The following is a 22,804-nucleotide window of genomic DNA, read 5'->3' on the forward strand; positions in this document are numbered from 1 at the left end:
CGGTAGGAAGACATAATGCAACATATATCATTTTAGTTAATGTCAGGGTTGTCAAAATTTTGTTTTTTAGTCAGAGGGCCGCATAAGAATGTTTCTAAAACACAAACTTGAGAAATTTCTTTTAGAAACGACATATATAAGTTACAATATAAATAAGTTACAGCATATATAAGTTACAATATAAATTACAAGGGCTATTTTAAATTTGATTAAAATGTTTACATTAATGTCTAAAATGTTTACACCAATTAAAATTAATCTGCACATTGCAATGGTTATTTTCATCTGGCTTTAAATGTTCAATGCTTTTTGAAGCTCTTCTTTTTCTTTTTGTTTTAATCAATAGACACTCCCTGCTCTAGGGCTATATGCATACAATAGGCCATTCTGAGACGGAAGGCATGTTGCACACTAGGTCACAATAGATAGTGGAGGGATGTGGGACTTGAATAATTGTCCATTGTTCTGTAATAATAATAGTGAATTGCCTTAGTTTCTCCTAAACTAGTTCATAACTTGACCAGATGGCGCCTGAAAACTGAAACTACTTCTCGCTTCTAGATGTGTACAAACAAAATGAACAGGAATGAGAGTGAGTGCGTGTGAGTGTGCAATTGTGTGTATATATGTGTGTGTGAGAAGGAGAAAGAGAGAGAAAGAGAGAGAAAGAGAGAGAGAGAAAGAGAGAGAGAGAGAGAAACGCCGTGAGTAAATTTCGTTGCTAAAACAACCCTGAATCAATGCATGTATGTGCATGCATGTGTTTGGAGACTGATAGATTGTGCGCAGACCTGGATGCATATCCTGAGAAAAGAAAAAGTAGGTCTACGTATTTGTGTATGTAAGAGTGTGTATTAGTGTGTGTGCGCATTAATGTAAGCGTGTATGTGTATGCTTCAGTGTATTTGTGGTTATTTTATGAGTGCATGTCACCTGTTTTTGTTTGTGCTAGTAGTTTGTTCTCACCGAGACTTCAATTATTATTATTCTAGATTGACTTTATACATAGTACAACCATTTGAATTCAATACAAACAATAGTAAGCTAGTTATATTATTCTAAATTGACTTTATACATAGTACAACCATTTGAATTCAATACAAACAATAGTAAGCTAGTTCTATTATTCTAGATTGACTTTATACATAGTACAACCATTTGAATTCAATACAAACAATAGTAAGCTAATTCTATTATTCTAGATTGACTTTATACATAGTACAACCATTTGAATTCAATACAAACAATAGTAAGCTAATTCTATTATTCTAGATTGACTTTATACACAGTACAACCATTTGAATTCAATACAAACAATAGTAAGCTAGTTCTATTATTCTACACTCAGATTGTTTTTTACTCTGTGAAGAAGAGCATTCAAAAAGGGAAGGAATCTATGCACATCTGTTTATTTCATGAATGGATTACAAATCTTGCAGTTCTATTTTATTAAAGAATTTAATGTGAACAAAATAAGTATGTTGGTGCCCATAGTGAGCACATCATATAGCATATTAGTTGTTGATAATGTAATAACTCGTTTTAAAAAGTTCAAGATCTATTCTTTGTTTATCGTAACAAAAAAATAAACCACAACAAGAAAAAAAACATTTACACACATCACTAACAAGAAATAGAAAGCAAAACTCCACACGCATCCCTTTGTTTTTTTGTTGTTTTTTTTAATGCATAATTAATATTTACAGTTTTTAATAGAAGACGTTTTGCTGGTAGCGGTATTTGAGTATGTAGGCATTGTTTCAAACTGTGACCTACTATCCAAGTACAGAGACCTGGCCAAGTGAATCTCTCACCAACTCCTAGATGTCTTTGGCTGACTTAATGCGTTCAGTTTACACGTCTGTCTCTCTGTGCATGGAACTCAACAGCAGACGACATTGTTAGCTTTTATCTTTATTTATGTGTGTGTGAGTGTGTGTGTTACATTCTTTATTTTCCTTTTTTTTAAAGGATAAACAAGCCGTCTTAGGTCGACACAAATAGTTTATAAATAGAAATAGTTTATTCTTTTCAGTGCATAATGAGAAACAGAGTTCAAACTATAATCGAATAATAAAGTAGCTGTCCAAAGTGTATCGAATTGTACACGACATCGACTCCGTTTTTTTTTTCAAGGAACGAAATATGTGACAGGATTAACAAAGTTCTTTTTGTTCACTGTTTTATTATCGATACTTGAAGCATGCAACAGAATTGTTAGATCTGTTCTAGTTTGTGACTAGAGTTACTTTTTTTGTGTTGTTGTTTTGTTTACATTTCTTGAGTTGGTAAGTAACTCAGTTAGTATGCATGCCTAACAAATTTGTAGTGTAGTTTATTTTCGCTGAAAACGCACGTCGGAGATACGTAAATAAATATGCGATTAGTAAATTCCTTTTTTTTTTTGGTTGTGGGTCAAAGAGATGAAAATTAGTTTCGAATATAGACATCAATATTAATGCAAATGTTCCTGTATATGTGTTAACTTTTTTTTTGTTTTTAAGCTGGTTAGAACAAACAAACAAATAAACTTTGGACTTTTGAGGCATTGAATCCAATTTTTTAAATTTAGTGGGCAGGTGTTATAGAGTTAAATTTCTTTGTGGTCAATAGGTAAAGGGGGAGCGTGTGGCCAGCATATTAACCAACCGAATTGTATTTCCCAATTTAATTTTCGTATCACATCCCATCTAAGAATTTCGATGCGGCCCGGTGTCGGCTTCCTAATTGGATGGGATTATACAGAGTATAATGCCTAGTTTTTTTTTGTTTTTTTTTTTACAGAAGTCTGATACAAACTTTGAACACGTTATTTCTCCCACTTCCCAGTCTCGGATCAAGTTGAAAATTTGCACAATTATTTATCGTGGAAGACAACACATGAATCAATTTTTATAAAATAAACAAATAGTTGATTAAATAGTAGTAAATATTTTTTGTTTTAAAAGGGAAATAATTCTAACAGTATTGAGACATATGGCAGTAAATTTTGTAGTTATTCCCCAGAGATAAGCTTCGTTATTTTTAAAGTATTTTAAAATTTTGTTTTTGCTTTTTTTTTCCATCTTTTCTTTTCAATTATTTATTGTAAGGTTAGGGTTGTTGTAAGCATGTAAATGTCTAGGAAGCTTTTTAGCCATGAAGTGTCTACTTTTTAAATATAACTGTAGTAATATACAGTTAACAGTGAAATTAAGATTTAATGTGGGTTTAAGTCCCTGTAGGTTTAAAGCTGAAATAGCTAAAATAAAATTGAAATAGAGATCTTGTTTTATCTGGTTAGAGATTACTCGCATGCTGGTGTTTTTCGCATCCATTGTTTTGAGTGTTAAAGTTTTAAATGCACAATTTTCCATTGGGTTCAAACTATGCCCTACATTAGCTCACGCAATGCTCATCCCCTCGACTGGTCCTCCATGCCAACTCCCCTTGCCCCACAACTCTGCTATACCCAGGCTTCCTTTAAGCAAACTATTAGTACAATTGTTTTTGACGGTAACTACCGTGAGTTAGACTAATGTTACAGGCAAGCACAGCTATCAACCAATCTTGTACAACTTTCCCTACAACAATTCCCACATTGTTACTCAACAGACTTACAGTGAGTGGCATTTACTTACCTACGCCCGCGTGAGAAAGTGTGTGTGGGTGATTTTGCTCGCACATGTTTGATGTTGTGTACCAGGGGCGGACCGGGTGTTTAAATCGGTCTGGGCATTTCTATGCAATCCGGCCCACAAATTCTATATTGTAAGATGGACATGCAATTCTAGGTCTACCTGTCCTCAAAATCATTCTGTTAAGTTTGATAGTGTATCGATAACTGAACGCATGCATACAACTCTGTATCTTTGTAAGAAATATAGTAGGCCTTATGTTGCTTATTAATCGCTAAAAGTGTGGGCCCTAAAAGGATGAAGCCTATTAGTAGCACTGTCTACCGATGTAGACTATTAGGCCTACATTTTTTCGGAAAATGTGTTAGATTAAATTAACATTAGAGCCTGTACAAGATTTTTTTAACACGACGCTCAGAGGGCCCCTTTTACAACAGAATATTATAAAGCCTTTCATAATTTTATACGTTCTATAATGGCATTCATGAGGTCCTTTAGGTGGCCCTACCGGCCATTTGGGTACCCACCCATCGGGCATTAGCTTTTCTCATTGGAAACTTGAATTGAATCCTACAAAATTCTCTCCAAAATAAATAATAAATAAAATCTCTTACATGAAAAAAAAAAAAAAAAGAGAGATTTTGATATTATTTTGAATATTTTTTATGATCAATTCTATTATTTTTCAACTTCTACTCTAATCTAAACAGATATCTAAAAATATTTCTATTAATTTCAAGCTTATCTTTACTTTTGGTTCTTCTTTATTTCTACATCTCTCAAGTACATACACACATTGTTTCAACTTTGTTTCAAGTATAAGATCTAGAATAAAATAGAGACAATAACCTTGAGAGTTTTAGCACGTGAAGTGTCCAAACGGTGTCGATATAAATCTATAACTTTCTCTAAGAAAACAATGACACGCAGTCCTCTAGCCGTATTTTGATGAAATATGTTTGGCTCAATCAACTTGTTGTACCGGTACCGCTCATAGAGAAACCTGGTTACAGATGTTGCACTCTCAGCACCTTTGTTGAACTATGTCAAGGACATTCTTTTTGTGCTGTGTAGAGTACTGTAGTGTGCTTGAAGTCTTTCTCTTTAAGTAAAGTCAGGCCGTCTAACAAGTTCGGATCTAGATCTACTAGCGGTGAGGTGACTTCAGCTGGACTTACCGGCTGTAAAATTCACGTTAAGTATTCCTTTCTAAATTATTTGAACCATCAAGGCAACACTTCTCAACCTGTGATCCCCCCCCCCCCAATCCCGAGACCAGCTGACAAGGAGGACTTTTTTTTTTCCTCTTCCAATCCTATGAATTACACACAATGAGTAGTACGTCATAATCGCATCAATTTTCCTTTGGCTTGTAACTAGAGATCTCAATCTTAATTTACATATATATATATTTATGAACGGAGTGGTAAACCCCTTGGCTTCTGAACCGAGGGGACTCGGGTTCGAATGTCGGTGAAGACTAGGATTTTGAATTTCGGGATTCTTAGGACGCCCCAGTGTCCACCCAAATTTTATAGGTACCTGACTGACTATGGGAAAGAATAGCCGGTTGGTCGTTGTGCTGGCCACATGACACACTTGTTAATCATCGGCCTTGGAAATAGATGACATTTTTTCATTATCTGGCCTATAGATAGGAAGGTCTAAAAGGGGAACTTTACTTATATAAATACTTATATAAATAAATAATTAACTATAAATAAATAAATATTGTATAAAGTCTCTCTTTTCTTAGTCACATTTCATTATGCGCTGGATTTTCTCATTTCTTGATCTTACGAAGTCATGGAAAAAAAAATGTTAAGCTTATCAGAAACATTTAACGGAAAGAAAAGTAATAATAAATTCAATTCAATCGTTAGTGTGCGTCTTTTAGTAATATTATCTAAGTGGGTCAAACTAAACATATATACACAAAACTGTTTCTTGACCTTCAAATTAAATATGTTCCCTTCAGTATAGCACTTACTGTTCCAGTCCTTTTAATAAAAAAAACCGTCGGGTTCAGCCACCACAATGCCGGGCCAAACAATTGTTGTACGTCAGCGTCTGACAAAGCAGCACTAGGCAACCAACGTATTTGACCTCCGGTAATGTCAAACAGATTTCTAGGGCAAAGGTGGTGGTGGGGGGGGGGGGTGAAAAGGGGGGGGGCCTCGTCGTGACTCAGCTCTTGGTTCTGGATAATTAGCAGAGGAGAATTTCCCCATTGCTATAATGCCGTCCAAAACGATGGCTCAATGTTTAATATAAGAGAACATTAAATAAATGTATACGATGGATGAATTGAGCTGCATCAGCCAAAAGGTCCCACCAAAAACGTTTTGTATGTTACTAGATGTTCTGTCTATGCACTTGGAAATGGTGGTGAAATTGTGACATTTTTTAACACTTCCCATATTCAGTTCAAAACAAATCAATTCAGTATCTACCTCAACTTGTAATGTATACAGTTTTTACAAAACTTATATCAACTCACACCGTCTGTCTGTCTGTCTGTTGGATAGAAACTTCGTACACGTTTTTTTCTCCCATCCCATTCTCGGATCAAGTTCAAACTTTGCACAATTATCTCCTTATCTTATATTATTATTCATTGCCCCTAACTAAACATGAATCAATAATAATAAAAATATTAACCAAATGTAAATAAATTAATTTTGTTGTATATAAATAGGGAAATAAATCTCGCAGTACAATGAAAGAATAAAAAGATGAAAGTATTTAACATTATTTCCTTATCCCATCTTTCTCACCTGCAAAAGCTATTGAATAAGAAAGAATACTTTATGTGAAGAGAGAATGTATATCTTTAATTATTTGATTTGTCATGACATGAAAACGAATGAGTGACCATTTTTTTTATCTTACTGTAAAGCTCGGAGAAAAAATGTGAAAGACAATGTTATCAGGGGTCAAAGTTCGGGACAAAGGTGAAAACTTTTCAAATGTCTTCAAATATTGTCTCGTATTTAACGGCATTTTTAAAGAGAAAAGTTTCGGATTGATTTTCTCCTCTACTCGCATTTTCCCTCAACTATATTAACGTAAGTAGTGAGTACGACAGACCCGCTAGGCCCTCCTACGAGTTCACGAAATTCAAACACAAACTCTATTACCCTTTTATATGGTTTATCCAAAATTAAAACATTGCATTCCCTTTTCTTATTCTGTAGACACTAGTATTTACTGCGTTGATGTTTTCACTGACAGTGATCGTAGCTAAACCAATAGGTGCCATCAATACTATAATCAGTACAACACTTATGTTTGAAAGTGATCATTTATGGACTTTTAAAATCTCTTTAGTTTTTTTTTTTTTTTTGATTTTTTTTTCTTTTTTTTTTAAACAAAATCTTAGGGTTAATTCGGAGATAAACGAAATGTATATTGCAAGAGGCGGTGGTCCATGAGAACAAAATATTAGTGTGCGCCTTGAGCGGGGTTGTCATCTATTGTAAACAATAACAATTACCAGCCAATTACAATAAGTATATTAAAAAAGAGAAAAAAATATAGATTGAAAGGACGACCTCGTGTCTTGACCCAACACAATAGGCGTGGATACATTAGAACGTACACTGCTGGACAGTAATAACAGGGACTAACAGGGTATTGTCGATACATTAGAACGTACACTGCTGGACAGTAATAACAGGGACTAACAGGGTATTGTCGATACATTAGAACGTACACTGCTGGACAGTAATAACAGGGACTAACAGGGTATTGTCGATACATTAGAACGTACACTGCTGGACAGTAATAACAGGGACTAACAGGGTATTGTCGATACATTAGAACGTACACTGCTGGACAGTAATAACAGGGACTAACAGGGTATTGTCGATACATTAGAACGTACACTGCTGGACAGTAATAACAGGGACTAACAGGGTATTGTCGATACATTAGAACGTACACTGCTGGACAGTAATAACAGGGACTAACAGGGTATTGTCGATACATTAGAACGTACACTGCTGGACAGTAATAACAGGGACTAACAGGGTATTGTCGATACATTAGAACGTACACTGCTGGACAGTAATAACAGGGACTAACAGGGTATTGTCGATACATTAGAACGTACACTGCTGGACAGTAATAACAGGGACTAACAGGGTATTGTCGATACATTAGAACGTACACTGCTGGACAGTAATAACAGGGACTAACAGGGTATTGTCGATACATTAGAACGTACACTGCTGGACAGTAATAACAGGGACTAACAGGGTATTGTCGATACATTAGAACGTACACTGCTGGACAGTAATAACAGGGACTAACAGGGTATTGTCGATACATTAGAACGTACACTGCTGGACAGTAATAACAGGGACTAACAGGGTATTGTCGATACATTAGAACGTACACTGCTGGACAGTAATAACAGGGACTAACAGGGTATTGTCGATACATTAGAACGTACACTGCTGGACAGTAATAACAGGGACTAACAGGGTATTGTCGATACATTAGAACGTACACTGCTGGACAGTAATAACAGGGACTAACAGGGTATTGTCGATACATTAGAACGTACACTGCTGGACAGTAATAACAGGGACTAACAGGGTATTGTCGATACATTAGAACGTACACTGCTGGACAGTAATAACAGGGACTAACAGGGTATTGTCGATACATTAGAACGTACACTGCTGGACAGTAATAACAGGGACTAACAGGGTATTGTCGATACATTAGAACGTACACTGCTGGACAGTAATAACAGGGACTAACAGGGTATTGTCGATACATTAGAACGTACACTGCTGGACAGTAATAACAGGGACTAACAGGGTATTGTCGATACATTAGAACGTACACTGCTGGACAGTAATAACAGGGACTAACAGGGTATTGTCGATACATTAGAACGTACACTGCTGGACAGTAATAACAGGGACTAACAGGGTATTGTCGATACATTAGAACGTACACTGCTGGACAGTAATAACAGGGACTAACAGGGTATTGTCGATACATTAGAACGTACACTGCTGGACAGTAATAACAGGGACTAACAGGGTATTGTCGATACATTAGAACGTACACTGCTGGACAGTAATAACAGGGACTAACAGGGTATTGTCGATACATTAGAACGTACACTGCTGGACAGTAATAACAGGGACTAACAGGGTATTGTCGATACATTAGAACGTACACTGCTGGACAGTAATAACAGGGACTAACAGGGTATTGTCGATACATTAGAACGTACACTGCTGGACAGTAATAACAGGGACTAACAGGGTATTGTCGATACATTAGAACGTACACTGCTGGACAGTAATAACAGGGACTAACAGGGTATTGTCGATACATTAGAACGTACACTGCTGGACAGTAATAACAGGGACTAACAGGGTATTGTCGATACATTAGAACGTACACTGCTGGACAGTAATAACAGGGACTAACAGGGTATTGTCGATACATTAGAACGTACACTGCTGGACAGTAATAACAGGGACTAACAGGGTATTGTCGATACATTAGAACGTACACTGCTGGACAGTAATAACAGGGACTAACAGGGTATTGTCGATACATTAGAACGTACACTGCTGGACAGTAATAACAGGGACTAACAGGGTATTGTCGATACATTAGAACGTACACTGCTGGACAGTAATAACAGGGACTAACAGGGTATTGTCGATACATTAGAACGTACACTGCTGGACAGTAATAACAGGGACTAACAGGGTATTGTCGATACATTAGAACGTACACTGCTGGACAGTAATAACAGGGACTAACAGGGTATTGTCGATACATTAGAACGTACACTGCTGGACAGTAATAACAGGGACTAACAGGGTATTGTCGATACATTAGAACGTACACTGCTGGACAGTAATAACAGGGACTAACAGGGTATTGTCGATACATTAGAACGTACACTGCTGGACAGTAATAACAGGGACTAACAGGGTATTGTCGATACATTAGAACGTACACTGCTGGACAGTAATAACAGGGACTAACAGGGTATTGTCGATACATTAGAACGTACACTGCTGGACAGTAATAACAGGGACTAACAGGGTATTGTCGATACATTAGAACGTACACTGCTGGACAGTAATAACAGGGACTAACAGGGTATTGTCGATACATTAGAACGTACACTGCTGGACAGTAATAACAGGGACTAACAGGGTATTGTCGATACATTAGAACGTACACTGCTGGACAGTAATAACAGGGACTAACAGGGTATTGTCGATACATTAGAACGTACACTGCTGGACAGTAATAACAGGGACTAACAGGGTATTGTCGATACATTAGAACGTACACTGCTGGACAGTAATAACAGGGACTAACAGGGTATTGTCGATACATTAGAACGTACACTGCTGGACAGTAATAACAGGGACTAACAGGGTATTGTCGATACATTAGAACGTACACTGCTGGACAGTAATAACAGGGACTAACAGGGTATTGTCGATACATTAGAACGTACACTGCTGGACAGTAATAACAGGGACTAACAGGGTATTGTCGATACATTAGAACGTACACTGCTGGACAGTAATAACAGGGACTAACAGGGTATTGTCGATACATTAGAACGTACACTGCTGGACAGTAATAACAGGGACTAACAGGGTATTGTCGATACATTAGAACGTACACTGCTGGACAGTAATAACAGGGACTAACAGGGTATTGTCGATACATTAGAACGTACACTGCTGGACAGGGACTAACAGGGTACTGTGCATCGCTATCTCTGAAGATAAAGCTGTGAACGGGCACAGACTTGTCGCTAGCATGTAAGATCTTGATGAATATTGTCTTACTTGACTTTGAGTAGACCCCCCTCCCTCGTCCCTCGAGTTAACCAGCCCACAGAGCCCCGGAGATAAATGACACTGCCCTCAAGAATCTAAAGTGGTCCCTACTAGCGGGGCGAAGAAAGAGCTTTGTTTTTAATTTTCAAGGACGCCAAGAAACTTACTCATATCCTGAATCACATTTTGAAAAGCTTTTTAAAGAGAACAGACCCACTCTTTCCACCGGATTAAATATTTTATGCAAAACACACTCTTCTATATTCAAATTACAGAATAACTACCTTTAATACTCCCCCCCCCCGTTTATATAAAATTTTACCATCAGCAGTAGACTGTAATAGTTAGGCGGAGTTGTCGGTGGGTCCTCGTGCCCTGGAGAGGACTTTCGTTCTTTTGAATTCACTATTCTCTCTCATAAAAAGATCGGGTGCTGCCTTTACATTTGTGTAATATGCATCATTCATTTCAGTGTTTTAGCACTTAGCTTCACATTTGTATTCACATAAAGGTTTACTTACAAAAATACACAATTATATTGATATAAACTATAGGCCTAATATTGGATGGAGCACAAACACACCGCATTATGAATATTTTTTTATTTTTTGTGAGGAATTAGAGATTGACCATTTACAAAGCAATTAGATCAGTTAGATATTCATTATAAGACATCAGTTAGGCCAGGTTCACATATAACTTTACATTCACTTTCACCTATCCTTTGGTTTGTTGGACCGCTGGGGCAACACACAAGATCTGTCAACATTCTTTCTCCATTCTTCTCTGTCATTTGTCTTTAATCTAATTTAATTCTTATGTTCTTTCTGAAAATATTGATACCTGCCTTTTTACCTGCCTGGGTGGACCACTTCGGGGGTCAAATTTGAGTTTGTGTTTTCACTTTAAATTTAAAGTTGCTTTAAGTTTATCGATAGATAATCTATTTTTGCTTATAATTTTACGTTAATTTAATATAGATTACATCTAGATTCTAGATATAGAAGCATTATCTAGACTTAAAAGAGTTCCAAATTAGCAATCTAGATCTAGTTCTAGATGTCTATATAGGCCTAATGAAAATGCCAATGAATAATAAAACAATTATAACTGGCCTACTGGATAGAGACGTTGGTACATCGTCACGACGGTGCCAAAGTACGAGGTCGATACGATAAACAAATTTTATTTATATTTTATTTGAAGTTATTTAATGGAGTTATTGTCTAATATATATATATATATATATATATATATATATATATATATATATATATATATATATATATATATATATATATATTTAATATCGTAACTTTAAACGTAGTAGTCTGATTCTAACAATGACTTTTTTTTCTGATTTGTAAATTGCAATAAATGTTTTAATTATTTAATTTTTTTTTATTTATTTCACAGGATATATAGGGTTATGTAAAAGAGATCTACCATGGATAAAGCTTCACGTTTACGTCGCAAGATTGGAGCGTGGAGGACATTCGCTGCTGCCCTTGTATTGTTGTCCGTGGGCCTAACTGTTGTTGTCATTGTGCTGGCCCTTAGGGATCCTGGCAAAAGTAAGCCATCAACGTGCGGCGCCAAGTCAAAGAACAAAAACTTCATCGACTTGAGCGAGCCGGATAAGCCCGGCCCCTTCCACGATCTGACCAAATACGAGATGAAAAGGCTGAGGGAGTTTCTGGAGAAGGATCCGAATATCCACGTCGAGCCTGCAGAGACGGCAATGGTTAACCAGAGCTGTCTTTACACGCTGGATTTGTACCCCGCCAAAAAGCAAAACGTTCTCAGATACCTGGACAGCGGAGGTCCTCAACCTGTTAGACAGGCCCGGGCCATGGTGTTCAGAGGGGATCTCAATCCTCCCGTGGTAGAGGAGTATGTCTGTGGGCCACTGCCGAATGTAGAAGAATGTACACTGCTGAAATCTGACCAACGAAGAAATCCTGTCGAGTTTTCTTTACGTCCAGTAAGCCTGCAAGAGTTTGACGCAGTCTACAAGATTGTGTTAAAGGAAGTGGACAATAAGGTAAAGAATCTTCACTTGCGTCTCTATAAAATAATCTATATTTATATTAGGGCTTATTAAAAGAAATTTCTATAAATCCAATAAGAACATAAAACTAAAATGTTATTTAACCTTGGTTAGGCCAATAATAGAATAGTGTTGTAACCCTGCTTTGCACCAGTGCTTGAGAACGTAAACAGGAAGACACTAGAATGGAGAGAAGAACAGTGCATCAGGGATTGTGAAGAGTCTTAATGTTTACGTTCAACAGTGCGCTAGTGCGCATCTCAAGCACTGGTGCAAGGCAGGGTTACAACAATATGCATCCCCTATTTGGGACCCCTCAACTCAAGAAAACATTAAGAAACTGGAACAGGCACAAAATAGAGCAGTGAGATTCATAACAAACAAATATTCACATTTGACTAGAGTAACACCTTTAGTAAAATCACAAAATTTAGAAAGCCTTCAGGATAGAAGACTTAAAACTAAAGTAGCAATTATACATAAAACACTGAACCATAATCAACAAATACTAAAACAAAACTTATAAAATAATTAGAAAGACATAAAGATAAAGGCACATTCCTCGTTCCATATGCTAGGACAAATTTGTACAAATGTTCCTTCTTGCCTGAGCCAGTCTGGAAAACCAATGACCTGCCAGAATTGAAGTCATTGGTTAACATGCATGACTAGATGCATGACTCGTAGAACGTAATCATCTTGTTTTTTTTTTAAGGTAAAATCTGTATTTCATAAGATAAGAAGATATAAAGATCTGATCTAGTTGCAAGACTTTGGTTCTCTTGGATTAGCACATTTCACTAACAAGAAAAACAGAAAGACCTACGTGAACAAATGTATTTAGATTATTTTACCATTATATTCTTATGTTTGTGTGCCTTAAGTTCTCATAACACATTCAGCCTTCATTATGTTTTTAAGAGTGCTATTTTAAATTCTAATTGATGTAGTTCCATACAACTAGATATGCAGGGCTCAAGTCTAATTAGATGACATTCTTATGTAAACGTTCTAGATTTTAGTTGAACTTTTGTAGATACTAAACCTGCTTTGGTTTACAATCTGAAATACATGTTTCTTTTTTTATCTTTCTTTTTCATTTACCGTCATTAGCTATTAGAATCTTCAATGAGTAGGCCTATAAGTTCTCATAGACGTACAATGAGTAGGCCTATAATCAGTTTACTCGGTCAGACTAGGAAACGTGAAAAGGACCAAGACGTTTGTGGTCACTCTATGAACTTTGTATGTTGTGTCTGATCTATTGATGTCAATGTTTTTGTTGTTGTATTTATTCGAGAAAAGAGTTATTGAAATCAAAACAAATTTCCAATGAGGATCAATAAAGAGGTCTTGGTCTTGTTAAGTCTTAAAATCCTTGACTTTTACTGCACTATTACTTGTTCTATGATTTCAGATTGGTTACATCTTACAAGAAAGTTACGGAACGTCGTATCACAGTTGTCCACCAGAGGAGTGCTTCAAAATCTACCCGTCTCCCCTGGCCACCAATCTTGTTGATGACATCAACATGCGCCGACTTTGGGTATGGGCCGAATACAACGTAGAGTATTACGGCCTGCACCCGGTGGACTTTGGGGTTCTGGCCAACTTAGACGGTTCTGACCCGAGGAAGTATTCTGTAGACAAGATCTGGTATCATGGTCAGATGTTTAATAGTATGAACGAGCTGATCGTTGGATACAATAGTAGCAAGTAATTGGTTTAATACAATCAATGGCTCTTTTAGTTTGATGACTTTAAAGTGCTTATAAATGTGGTACCGAAAATGGTTTAGTTTCATCCGTGTATCTAAAATAATATCAGGTATATGTGAACTAGTTAGTCCACGTGTACATCTATCCCAGAGATCCCTCCAATTCATGGACTCATTTGTCACAGAGATCCCTCCAATTCATAGACTCATTTGTCACAGAGATCCCTCCAATTCATAGACTCATTTGTCACAGAGATCCCTCCTCTCATCTATCATAGAGATCCCTGCGCTAAAACGACCTATCTATCCCAGAGATCTCTGCGCTTCATGGACTTATCTATCCCAGAGATCCCTACGCTCTCTATGAACTCATCTATCTCTGAGATCCCTGCGCTCCTTGGACTCGTCTATCCCAGATATCCTTGCACTACATGTGCCAAACGGAACTGTTTAGTCCACGCGTACATCTATCCCAGAGTCCCTCCACTCCATGGACTCATATATCCTAGAGATCCCTGCGATCCTCTTCGCTTCATGGTCCTATCTATCCCAGATATCGCTGCACTCTATGAAATCATCTATCCCAGATATCCCTGCACTCCATGGACTCATCTATTCCAGAGGTCCCTGCACCCCATAGACCATTATAAATGTGTTGTTCCCAAGAAAAGATATAGCCAGACTGAAGGTCTTCTCAGTTCACAGACCAAATGTTTGAAACTCTTTCCCACATGTTTCAATAAGTGTAAGAAAGACAGTAAGAATTATGTTGTCAAGAGATACTTAACATGTCTTGTTCTGTTTTATCTTTTATCTTGTCAAATTGAACCTACAAAACGTTTGTTAATAGCTCTGTATAAGTCCCAAAATTATTACTAAGGCACTTTTAATAGTTTAAATCATGTATTAACTCAATGATACTTTCTTTTATTTATGCATCAAATATTAGGTAGGCTAATTTCAAAGGCAATGTTTATATCGATTAGAACTAAATGGATGGGGTATGAAATACGAAATGTACAGGCGCTGCGACCTTCTCCAACTAGTTCTCGTACCAGAGTTTGATGGTCAGAAGAAGAAGAATGCCTTTCACTTTGTTAACTCCTTGAGCTCCATACCTTTAACTCCATTCATTTTGTTTCACTGCTAGAATCGACAAGTCGAAATTAAAAAGACCAGAGAATACAAGAGACACTTTCTCAAGCCTCAACCAGCGCCAAGACAAACCACTTCCCAAAGAGCCCTTGAGACCTCCCACACTAGTTGAACCTGATGGAAAGAGATATACAGTGAAAGACAGAAAAGTATAAGGCTAAGATTTACTCCAAATTGATTTCACCAAAATCGCTTACAGCTTCCAAGATTTATATTCATTTGAATTGATTGGCTAGTTAGTGTAGAGTTGTATTCATTTAAGGAATCTGAAATTATTTCTAAACGTCATGGGGGAGGGGGTGAAAGTGTAAAATATAGAATCGTACCTGACTAGTCCTCTCCATTCAACTTTCATATCAAAGTAAAAGTAAAAGTGTTATTTTTCTTTAATAAAAAAAGTGTTAAAAAAGAGTGTGTGTGTGTGGGGGGGGGGGGCGGAGAGCCTGTGTACTTTGTCATACTTGTGTTTGCTTGGTGACAACTCGCTTTCACACACACATGCACGCACACGCACACATACACACAAGAATTTTAATAATGATGACAAGTATGAAATATGCTTACAAATTATGAATGAATTAAAAACAAATATCAGGTCTCAACAAATTAAATACGGTTGCTTCAAAACACTAGGATCTATCATATATAGAAAGCAATCATGTGAAAACTCTAAAAAAAAATAAACGGAGCCCTCCCACCCTACAGTTTTTATAGAGAGATTCGGACAAACGCTTCCTAATTTTTTGCCCCAGTTGATCTTTTGAAATGTTTTCAAATAGGAGAAAAATGAGGGAGACTACTCAATCTAAAAGTAATTTAAAATCTCAGAAGTACGTCTGCATGTCTTTGGTGGGGAAGAGGGGTGATTATAGTTGCTCCCTTCTACCCCAGGCCCCATTATCTGATTGTCTAGAATGCATAGTCCCCCTTGTCTTAGAGATGCAATTGTAAAGTACCATCTCTTTACTTATGCTCCACTTTAATAATGTAATATTCTTAGTAGCCTTGGCATCGAGACATTCGTCCTGGGGTAAAAGATATACATATATTATATCAAGAGATATCAACTGTATACAAACACGCAGTAATGACAAGGCATGATGTCTTAACGTTACACTTTGAATAACATTTGCATTAGATCTAGATTTAGTTGGCAGAGTTGTTTTTTTTTTATACAAATGTAGAGAGTTCTATTTCTATCTTCAGGTAGATTACCTGGGCTGGAGCTTCCACTACCGAATGTCCGTCTTGACTGGACCAAGTTTGTGGGACATTCGCTACAACGGGGAGAGAATCGCGTATGAGTTGAGTTTAGCTGAAATAGCTGTCTTCTATTCCGCTGACAATGAGATACAAGTAATGAATGTCTATCAAATACGTTTATCTATAGTTCTATTATTTCAACCTCCAGGCATAATAAGTATCATTATCATTAGTGGTAGTGGTATCGTTACGACACCGAATATGTATCTAATTACATATTTGAAAAAAATTATCCCATGAATTCAGGTAATGTATGCATTATTTTGTATTTACTCTATCCATCTGTTAAAAAGTTTGTATACGTTTAAGTTGAAACTTTGCCCAAATATTCTTCGACATAAAAAAACATGAATCAATAGTTTAAAAAAAACAACAATAAGTCCATTAAATGCCGGATAGTTAATTATTTTGTTTGATAGACCCTAACTTCAAGGGAAAATAATCCTTCAGTATTCACAGATATAGCTAAATGTATAGAGTTTGGTCCCCTTATATAATTGTTCACTTATTTCTTCCCCCCCCCCCCCGAACAAAAATATTGCTAATTAACTATTTTGTTTGATATCGCATAACGGAAATAACTTCTATATTACTAAGAAATATAGTTGTAAGTGCGGAGTTCTTCTTCTTATATAAGCTTTGTTTTTAAAAAGATTTTCTATATTTTGCTTGTTTCTATTTAGAGGATCACAGATTTTGTAGACTCTGGAGCATTGATCGGATCCCACTCTAAATCAATGGTCCCGGGAGCCGACTGCCCAGAGAGTGCTACTTTTATCAACCAGGTAAAAATGGTTTGAATGTTTCACATTAATCTAGGTCTATATGTTTTGAATCGTTAGTCGTTGCCCCGCCCCCTAGCGGCAGATAAGAGCGGTTCATCTGCATGACTTTTGATTAGAGATGGGAATCGAACCCAACTTTTAAAGTTCGGGTTCGGTTCGGTTCGGTCAGATTTAAGTTCGAGTTCGGTTCGGTTCGATGGCGGGTATAGTTCGGGTTCGGTTTGGTTCGGTCAGGTCTAAAGTTCGGGTTCGGCTTGGTTCGATGTTATGAAATTATGTAATAGCAAAATTAAGTTATAAGGTTTAATGCAATTTATTAGTTAAAACTTTTTTATTTGAATTTTTACATAAAACAAATACTTTGCAATATATAATAGGCCTATGGGCAATACTTTTGCCAAAATAATGTTGCCTACATACATTTAAAGCGTTGTAAAAATTTCTTAATGGAGATAGAAATAAAGATGCGGTAGGTTTTCGCTCAAGTCGGCAAGTGGTTTAATTCAGGGCGTGACTCGGCGCTAAGCGAATTTTTAAAAAGGCTAATATCGATGTGCTTTCTTTCAGAACGCACTATTCATCATAATAAAAAAAAAAGTCGAGGGCCATATTAAATCTAATAATAAAGAGGCAGACCTGGCCAATAGAATTATGCAAGGGACATTCTAGGTAGGCCTACATATTGCGCACGTACTTCTATGATGGGCGTGATCTTTTTAAAGAAATATTCTTCGTCTCTATCGAGGAATTTTTTTTCACACATAAGTCGTCACAATTATAAATTGCAATATACGGAAGAAATTCGACTATTCTGAGACAACAAAAAAATGCAGAAGAATCACACTAGCGGAGATGTTTTAAAATGTTTTCTTCAAAACGTTTTGACCCATATTGTGCATACGCGCCTCGCAAAAAGCAGTCTTGAGTTGACAAGGTCTTATTAGAAGATAAAATGACATCTCCACTTAATATATTTTAATTTTTAAACATGTAATTATACTAATATTCAGATAAGTTACACTAAAAATAAAACTTTTTTTTCGATGCCCCCTCTCTTTGTTAGTTGGTCGTTGGTTTGTCGCTTACAAACAGCTAGTACAATTGAACCAATATAGGCGTTTTATATTTTTACCGGTAAGGATAGTATAGATGGACTTCTTATGGTCCGACAGTTACGCTGGGCAGGGCACGTATCCCGTATGGGAGACGAACGTATGCCAAAGGCAGTCTTTTTTTTTTGTGAGCTAAAAGGTGGTCGACGTTACAGAGGCTCCCCACGGAAACGCTTCAAAGACCAGCTTAGGCGTCAACTTTTCTTAGCTGACATAGAAGAGAGCACCTGGATGCATGCGGCCTCATAACGAGTCAGTTGGAGTTCACTCCCGAAGGCCGCGGGATACACATTTGAGTCCAAAAGAAAATCCGCTGCCGAGGACAAACGCAGACGCGAAAAGAAAAACTAAATCGACCACCTGCGAACAGTGGTTATGCTTGCCCTGGATGTGGCAAAATATGTATTTCACAGCTGGGCCTGCGCAGCCATGGGAAAAACTGCATTCCTCACTAATCTTCGGACTCGAAGACAAGCCTTATAATAATATATAAACTTAATAAACTTTAAAATAAAGTTCTTATGTGAACAACTCTATATAGCCTAACTGTTATTACAATATTCACATATTTAACTTGAGATAGAGATGTAATATAAATGAAATATACTGATATCTAAACAAATCTAGGTCACCACAAAACAACGTCTTTACTCTTTCATGTCTTAAGATTGTCTGCCGTTTCACATTTGCATTACGCTAATTTCATCATCCTTAATGCATAAGCTTGGTGCAAGTTTCCAGCCTACTTGTCGTTTTAAACGCCCTCAGTAAAGGAGCTGAGCATTGCCATTGACATGCTTGCACATGGGAAAACACCCGGAGGAGATGGCATTCCTGCTGAAGTAATTCAGGCTGGAAAACATGCCCTAATCAAGCCACTCCATGAACTGCTAAGCTTGTGCTGGGAACAAGGAATGGTCCCCCAGGAATTGAAAGACTCCAACATTGTTACAATTTATAAAAATAAAGGCGACCGCTCTGATTGTAACAATTACAGAGGCATCTCACTGCTTAGCATAGTCGGAAAGGCTTTTGCTAGAGTATTACTAAAGCGATTACAGATCCTGGCAGATCGTGTTTATCCAGAGTCGCAGTGTGGCTTTAGGGCAGGTAGATCTACAACAGATATGATTTTCTCTCTGCGGCAGCTACAGGAGAAGAGCAGAGAACAAAAGCAGCCCCTCTTCATAGCTTTTATTGATTTGACCAAGGCCTTTGACCTTGTTAGCAGAAGCGGTCTGTTTGCTGTACTAGAGAGAATCGGCTGCCCAAATAAGTTAAGAAAACTAGTGTCAGCTTTTCACGAAAATATGCAGGGCACCATTCAGTTTGAAAGTTCTTCCTCCAGGCCATTCTCCATTAAGAGCGGTGTAAAACAATGATGTGTACTGGCCCCTACACTATTTGGCATCTTCTTCTCAGTCGTACTATCCAGTGCTTTTAAATCCCTGGAAGACGGAATATACATCCATAGCAGATCCGATGGAAGGCTCTTTAACCTGGCACGTCTTAAAGCCAAAACGAAAAGGCGTCGTATCTTGATAAGGGAGCTGCTGTTTGCAGATGACGCGGCACTCGTATCTCACTCACAAGGAGGTCTACAGAAGCTAGTGAACGCCTTAGCAGCTGCTTGTCAAGAGTTTAGCCTTACTATAAGTCTCTCCAAGACCGAAATCCTGGCACAAGACGTCGCAGAAATACCTATAATACAAATTGGGAACCACACCCTTTCAGTGGTGCAGGAATTTACCTACTTGGGTTCAACAATTGTCAGTAACCTAGACTTAGACATCGAGCTGACAAAAAGGATAGGAAAAGCTACCACAGCATTGGCAAAACTCTCCAAGCGCGTCTGGGAAAATGGTAAATTGACCACAGCGACCAAAATCCTAGTCTACAACGCCTGTGTTGTGAGCACTCTCCTTTATGGCAGTGAAAGCTGGTCAACATACATGTACCAAGAGCACAGATTGAATAGTTTCCACTTGCGCTGCCTGAGACGCATAATGGGCATCTCTTGGAGGGACCATGTCTCCAATCAGGAAGTTTTGAGATTGGCCAATATGAACAGCATGTATGCTCTCCTGACACAAAGAAGATTACGCTGGCTCGGACATGTCACCCGCATGCCAGATGGTAGAATCCCGAAAGATATCTTATATGCTGAGCTTGTGGAAGGAGTCAGACCCAAGGGCCGCCCAAGACTAACATATAGAGATGTCTGCAAGCGAGACATGAGAGCCTCAGGCATCAGTGAAAGTATGTGGGAAAACATAGCCAAAGACCGGAGTGCATGGAGACAGACTGTGCGTGCTGGGACAACCCTTGCTGAGAACAAAAGAATTGAAGCGGCTTTAATCAAGAGGGAAAAAAAGAAAGCTGCCCTGTCTGCTAGCCCTAAATCAGAGGCATACACATGTACGAATTGTGGCAAAGTCTGCCGTTCTAGAATTGGCTTGATTAGCCACACCAGATTCTGCCCCGTCTCAAGATTAAGCCAAAACCAGTGACTCACTTGGGCGCATCCATTGCCTTTCGAGACAAAAGGAGCCATATATATAATGCATAAGCACCAATCAATCGCTTAACCTCTTCTTACCGCCACCAGAAAACACATACACACATTCTATGACACCCCTTTTTGTGAAAAAGTTGCGTCTCCCCATCCCCCAATTCAAAGTACTAACCATCCCCACCCACGGGAGAGGACCCAAAGTTTGAGAAACGCTGCATTAAAAATACTGAAGATCAATAATGCAAAACAGAATAATAGTAAAAATATTCAGGGGCGTAGATAGGAATTTTTCATCATTTGGGGGCCCGGGAGGGACTGGACCTCTTTGGGGGCCCCTGCATTTTGCGTAATATTGAATATTTATTGTAAAAAACACTAATTTGGGGGCCCCCTCAAGTGGGAGCCCGGGGGGATTTTACATTTCTCATCCTCCTCCCCCACCCTTGCTACGCCACTAATAATATTCCAATATGGAATACTTCACAATTTTGTAAAAATAATTCACTTAATAGAAGATAATTAAAATTTATTTTAAACTAGAACACAAATGAACTTATTTATATCTACACTCTCTAATCGGCAAAAAATATTCTACTCTCAACTAACAGCCATCTCAAATAAAATTGACAATATTTTAATGTTGACTTTCTACTTACTAGGAACTTGAATCTAGATCTATTCTAGATCTAATTAGAGGGCGCCTATTCGACTCAAAACACATATTGCAAACAGCCCGCGAACATTCAAGGTTAGGGGAGAGTCGGCACGTACGGAAAAACCCATGGGAATCAAAGCGCGCCGCTTTTGTTTTTCAAAATACCCCCCCCCTCCCAAGTTTTTAAAGTATAATGGAATCATTAGAATTTAAATAAAATATTTAAGTATTTTTTTTAAACCCAAAATATAAAAAAAGGATGTAAAAATTTCAAAATTAGTTCGGTTAAGAAAAGGAGGGTTCGTTCGGTTCGGTTCGTACTAAGCAGTTTCAAAGTTCGGGTTCGGTTCGGTTCGGTCATAAGTGAGGTTCGAGTTCGGTTCGTTCGGTTCGGGTTCGGTTCGTTTCCCATCTCTACTTTTGATGTTTATAAAGACAATAAAAAGTCTTCCAAACAATTCTCCTAGTTTGTAATGTCTCTATTTGCTTGTCTTCGAAGTATATGTGTGTGTGTGTGTTAAAGTCTAAGTTCATTTATGAAAATAAAAGTTCCAATGTAAACAAGGCTAATTGTAAATTTTGTTCAGTCGTTTGCTGGTCAGTCAGTGGACGAGCCTGTAGAACTGAGCAAGGCAATGTGCCTGTTTGAAAACAACAATGGCTACCCACTGAGGCGTCACTTATCCTACTCCACAAGCGAGGGAGGCTTCTACGGAGGCATGCTGGACTCGGTCCTGACTTTTCGGTCCATAATAACCATCGTCAACTATGACTACGTCTTTGACTTCATCTTTCACCAGAACGGTGTCATAGAGACACGGGTCATGAGCACAGGTAAGAAAGTCTTTTAAATCTTAAGTACAGGTAAGAATGTCCCTTAAGTCATGAGTACATGTAAGAAAGTCTTTTAAATCTTAAGTACAGGTAAGAATGTCCCTTAAGTCATGAGTACAGGTAAAGACGTCCCTAAAATAAAGAGTAAACTACTGAACTCCAGGCTCTACCTCATGGCATTTTAATTCTGTTTAAAAGCTAGTTGTCTTCTTCTTCTTCTTCGTTCTCATTGTTATGTTGGAGTGTTCAGATAAGTAGATCA

The 22,804-nt window shown here is 37.7% G+C and overlaps 1 protein-coding gene across 6 annotated transcripts in view; it reads left to right on the top strand.

The window, feature by feature from the left end:
- Positions 1 to 1,301: 1,301 nt before the first annotated feature.
- The window catches only part of LOC106067227 (putative amine oxidase [copper-containing]), a 31,880-nt gene continuing 10,377 nt past the window's right edge, over positions 1,302 to 22,804 (top strand). The window contains exons 1-7 of one of the 6 annotated variants that reach the window (XM_056013883.1): positions 1,302 to 1,319; positions 11,873 to 12,500; positions 13,924 to 14,222; positions 15,374 to 15,527; positions 16,585 to 16,734; positions 17,325 to 17,426; positions 22,296 to 22,542. In XM_056013883.1, coding sequence (XP_055869858.1) covers positions 11,904 to 12,500; positions 13,924 to 14,222; positions 15,374 to 15,527; positions 16,585 to 16,734; positions 17,325 to 17,426; positions 22,296 to 22,542 — 1,549 coding nt within the window. In that variant the 5' untranslated portion in view covers positions 1,302 to 1,319; positions 11,873 to 11,903. The other 5 variants (XM_056013873.1, XM_056013859.1, XM_056013867.1 and 2 more) reach the window with 5 other exon arrangements.

This window comes from Biomphalaria glabrata, chromosome 1 (assembly GCF_947242115.1).
Source record: "Biomphalaria glabrata chromosome 1, xgBioGlab47.1, whole genome shotgun sequence".
Lineage (NCBI taxonomy): Eukaryota > Metazoa > Mollusca > Gastropoda > Planorbidae > Biomphalaria > Biomphalaria glabrata.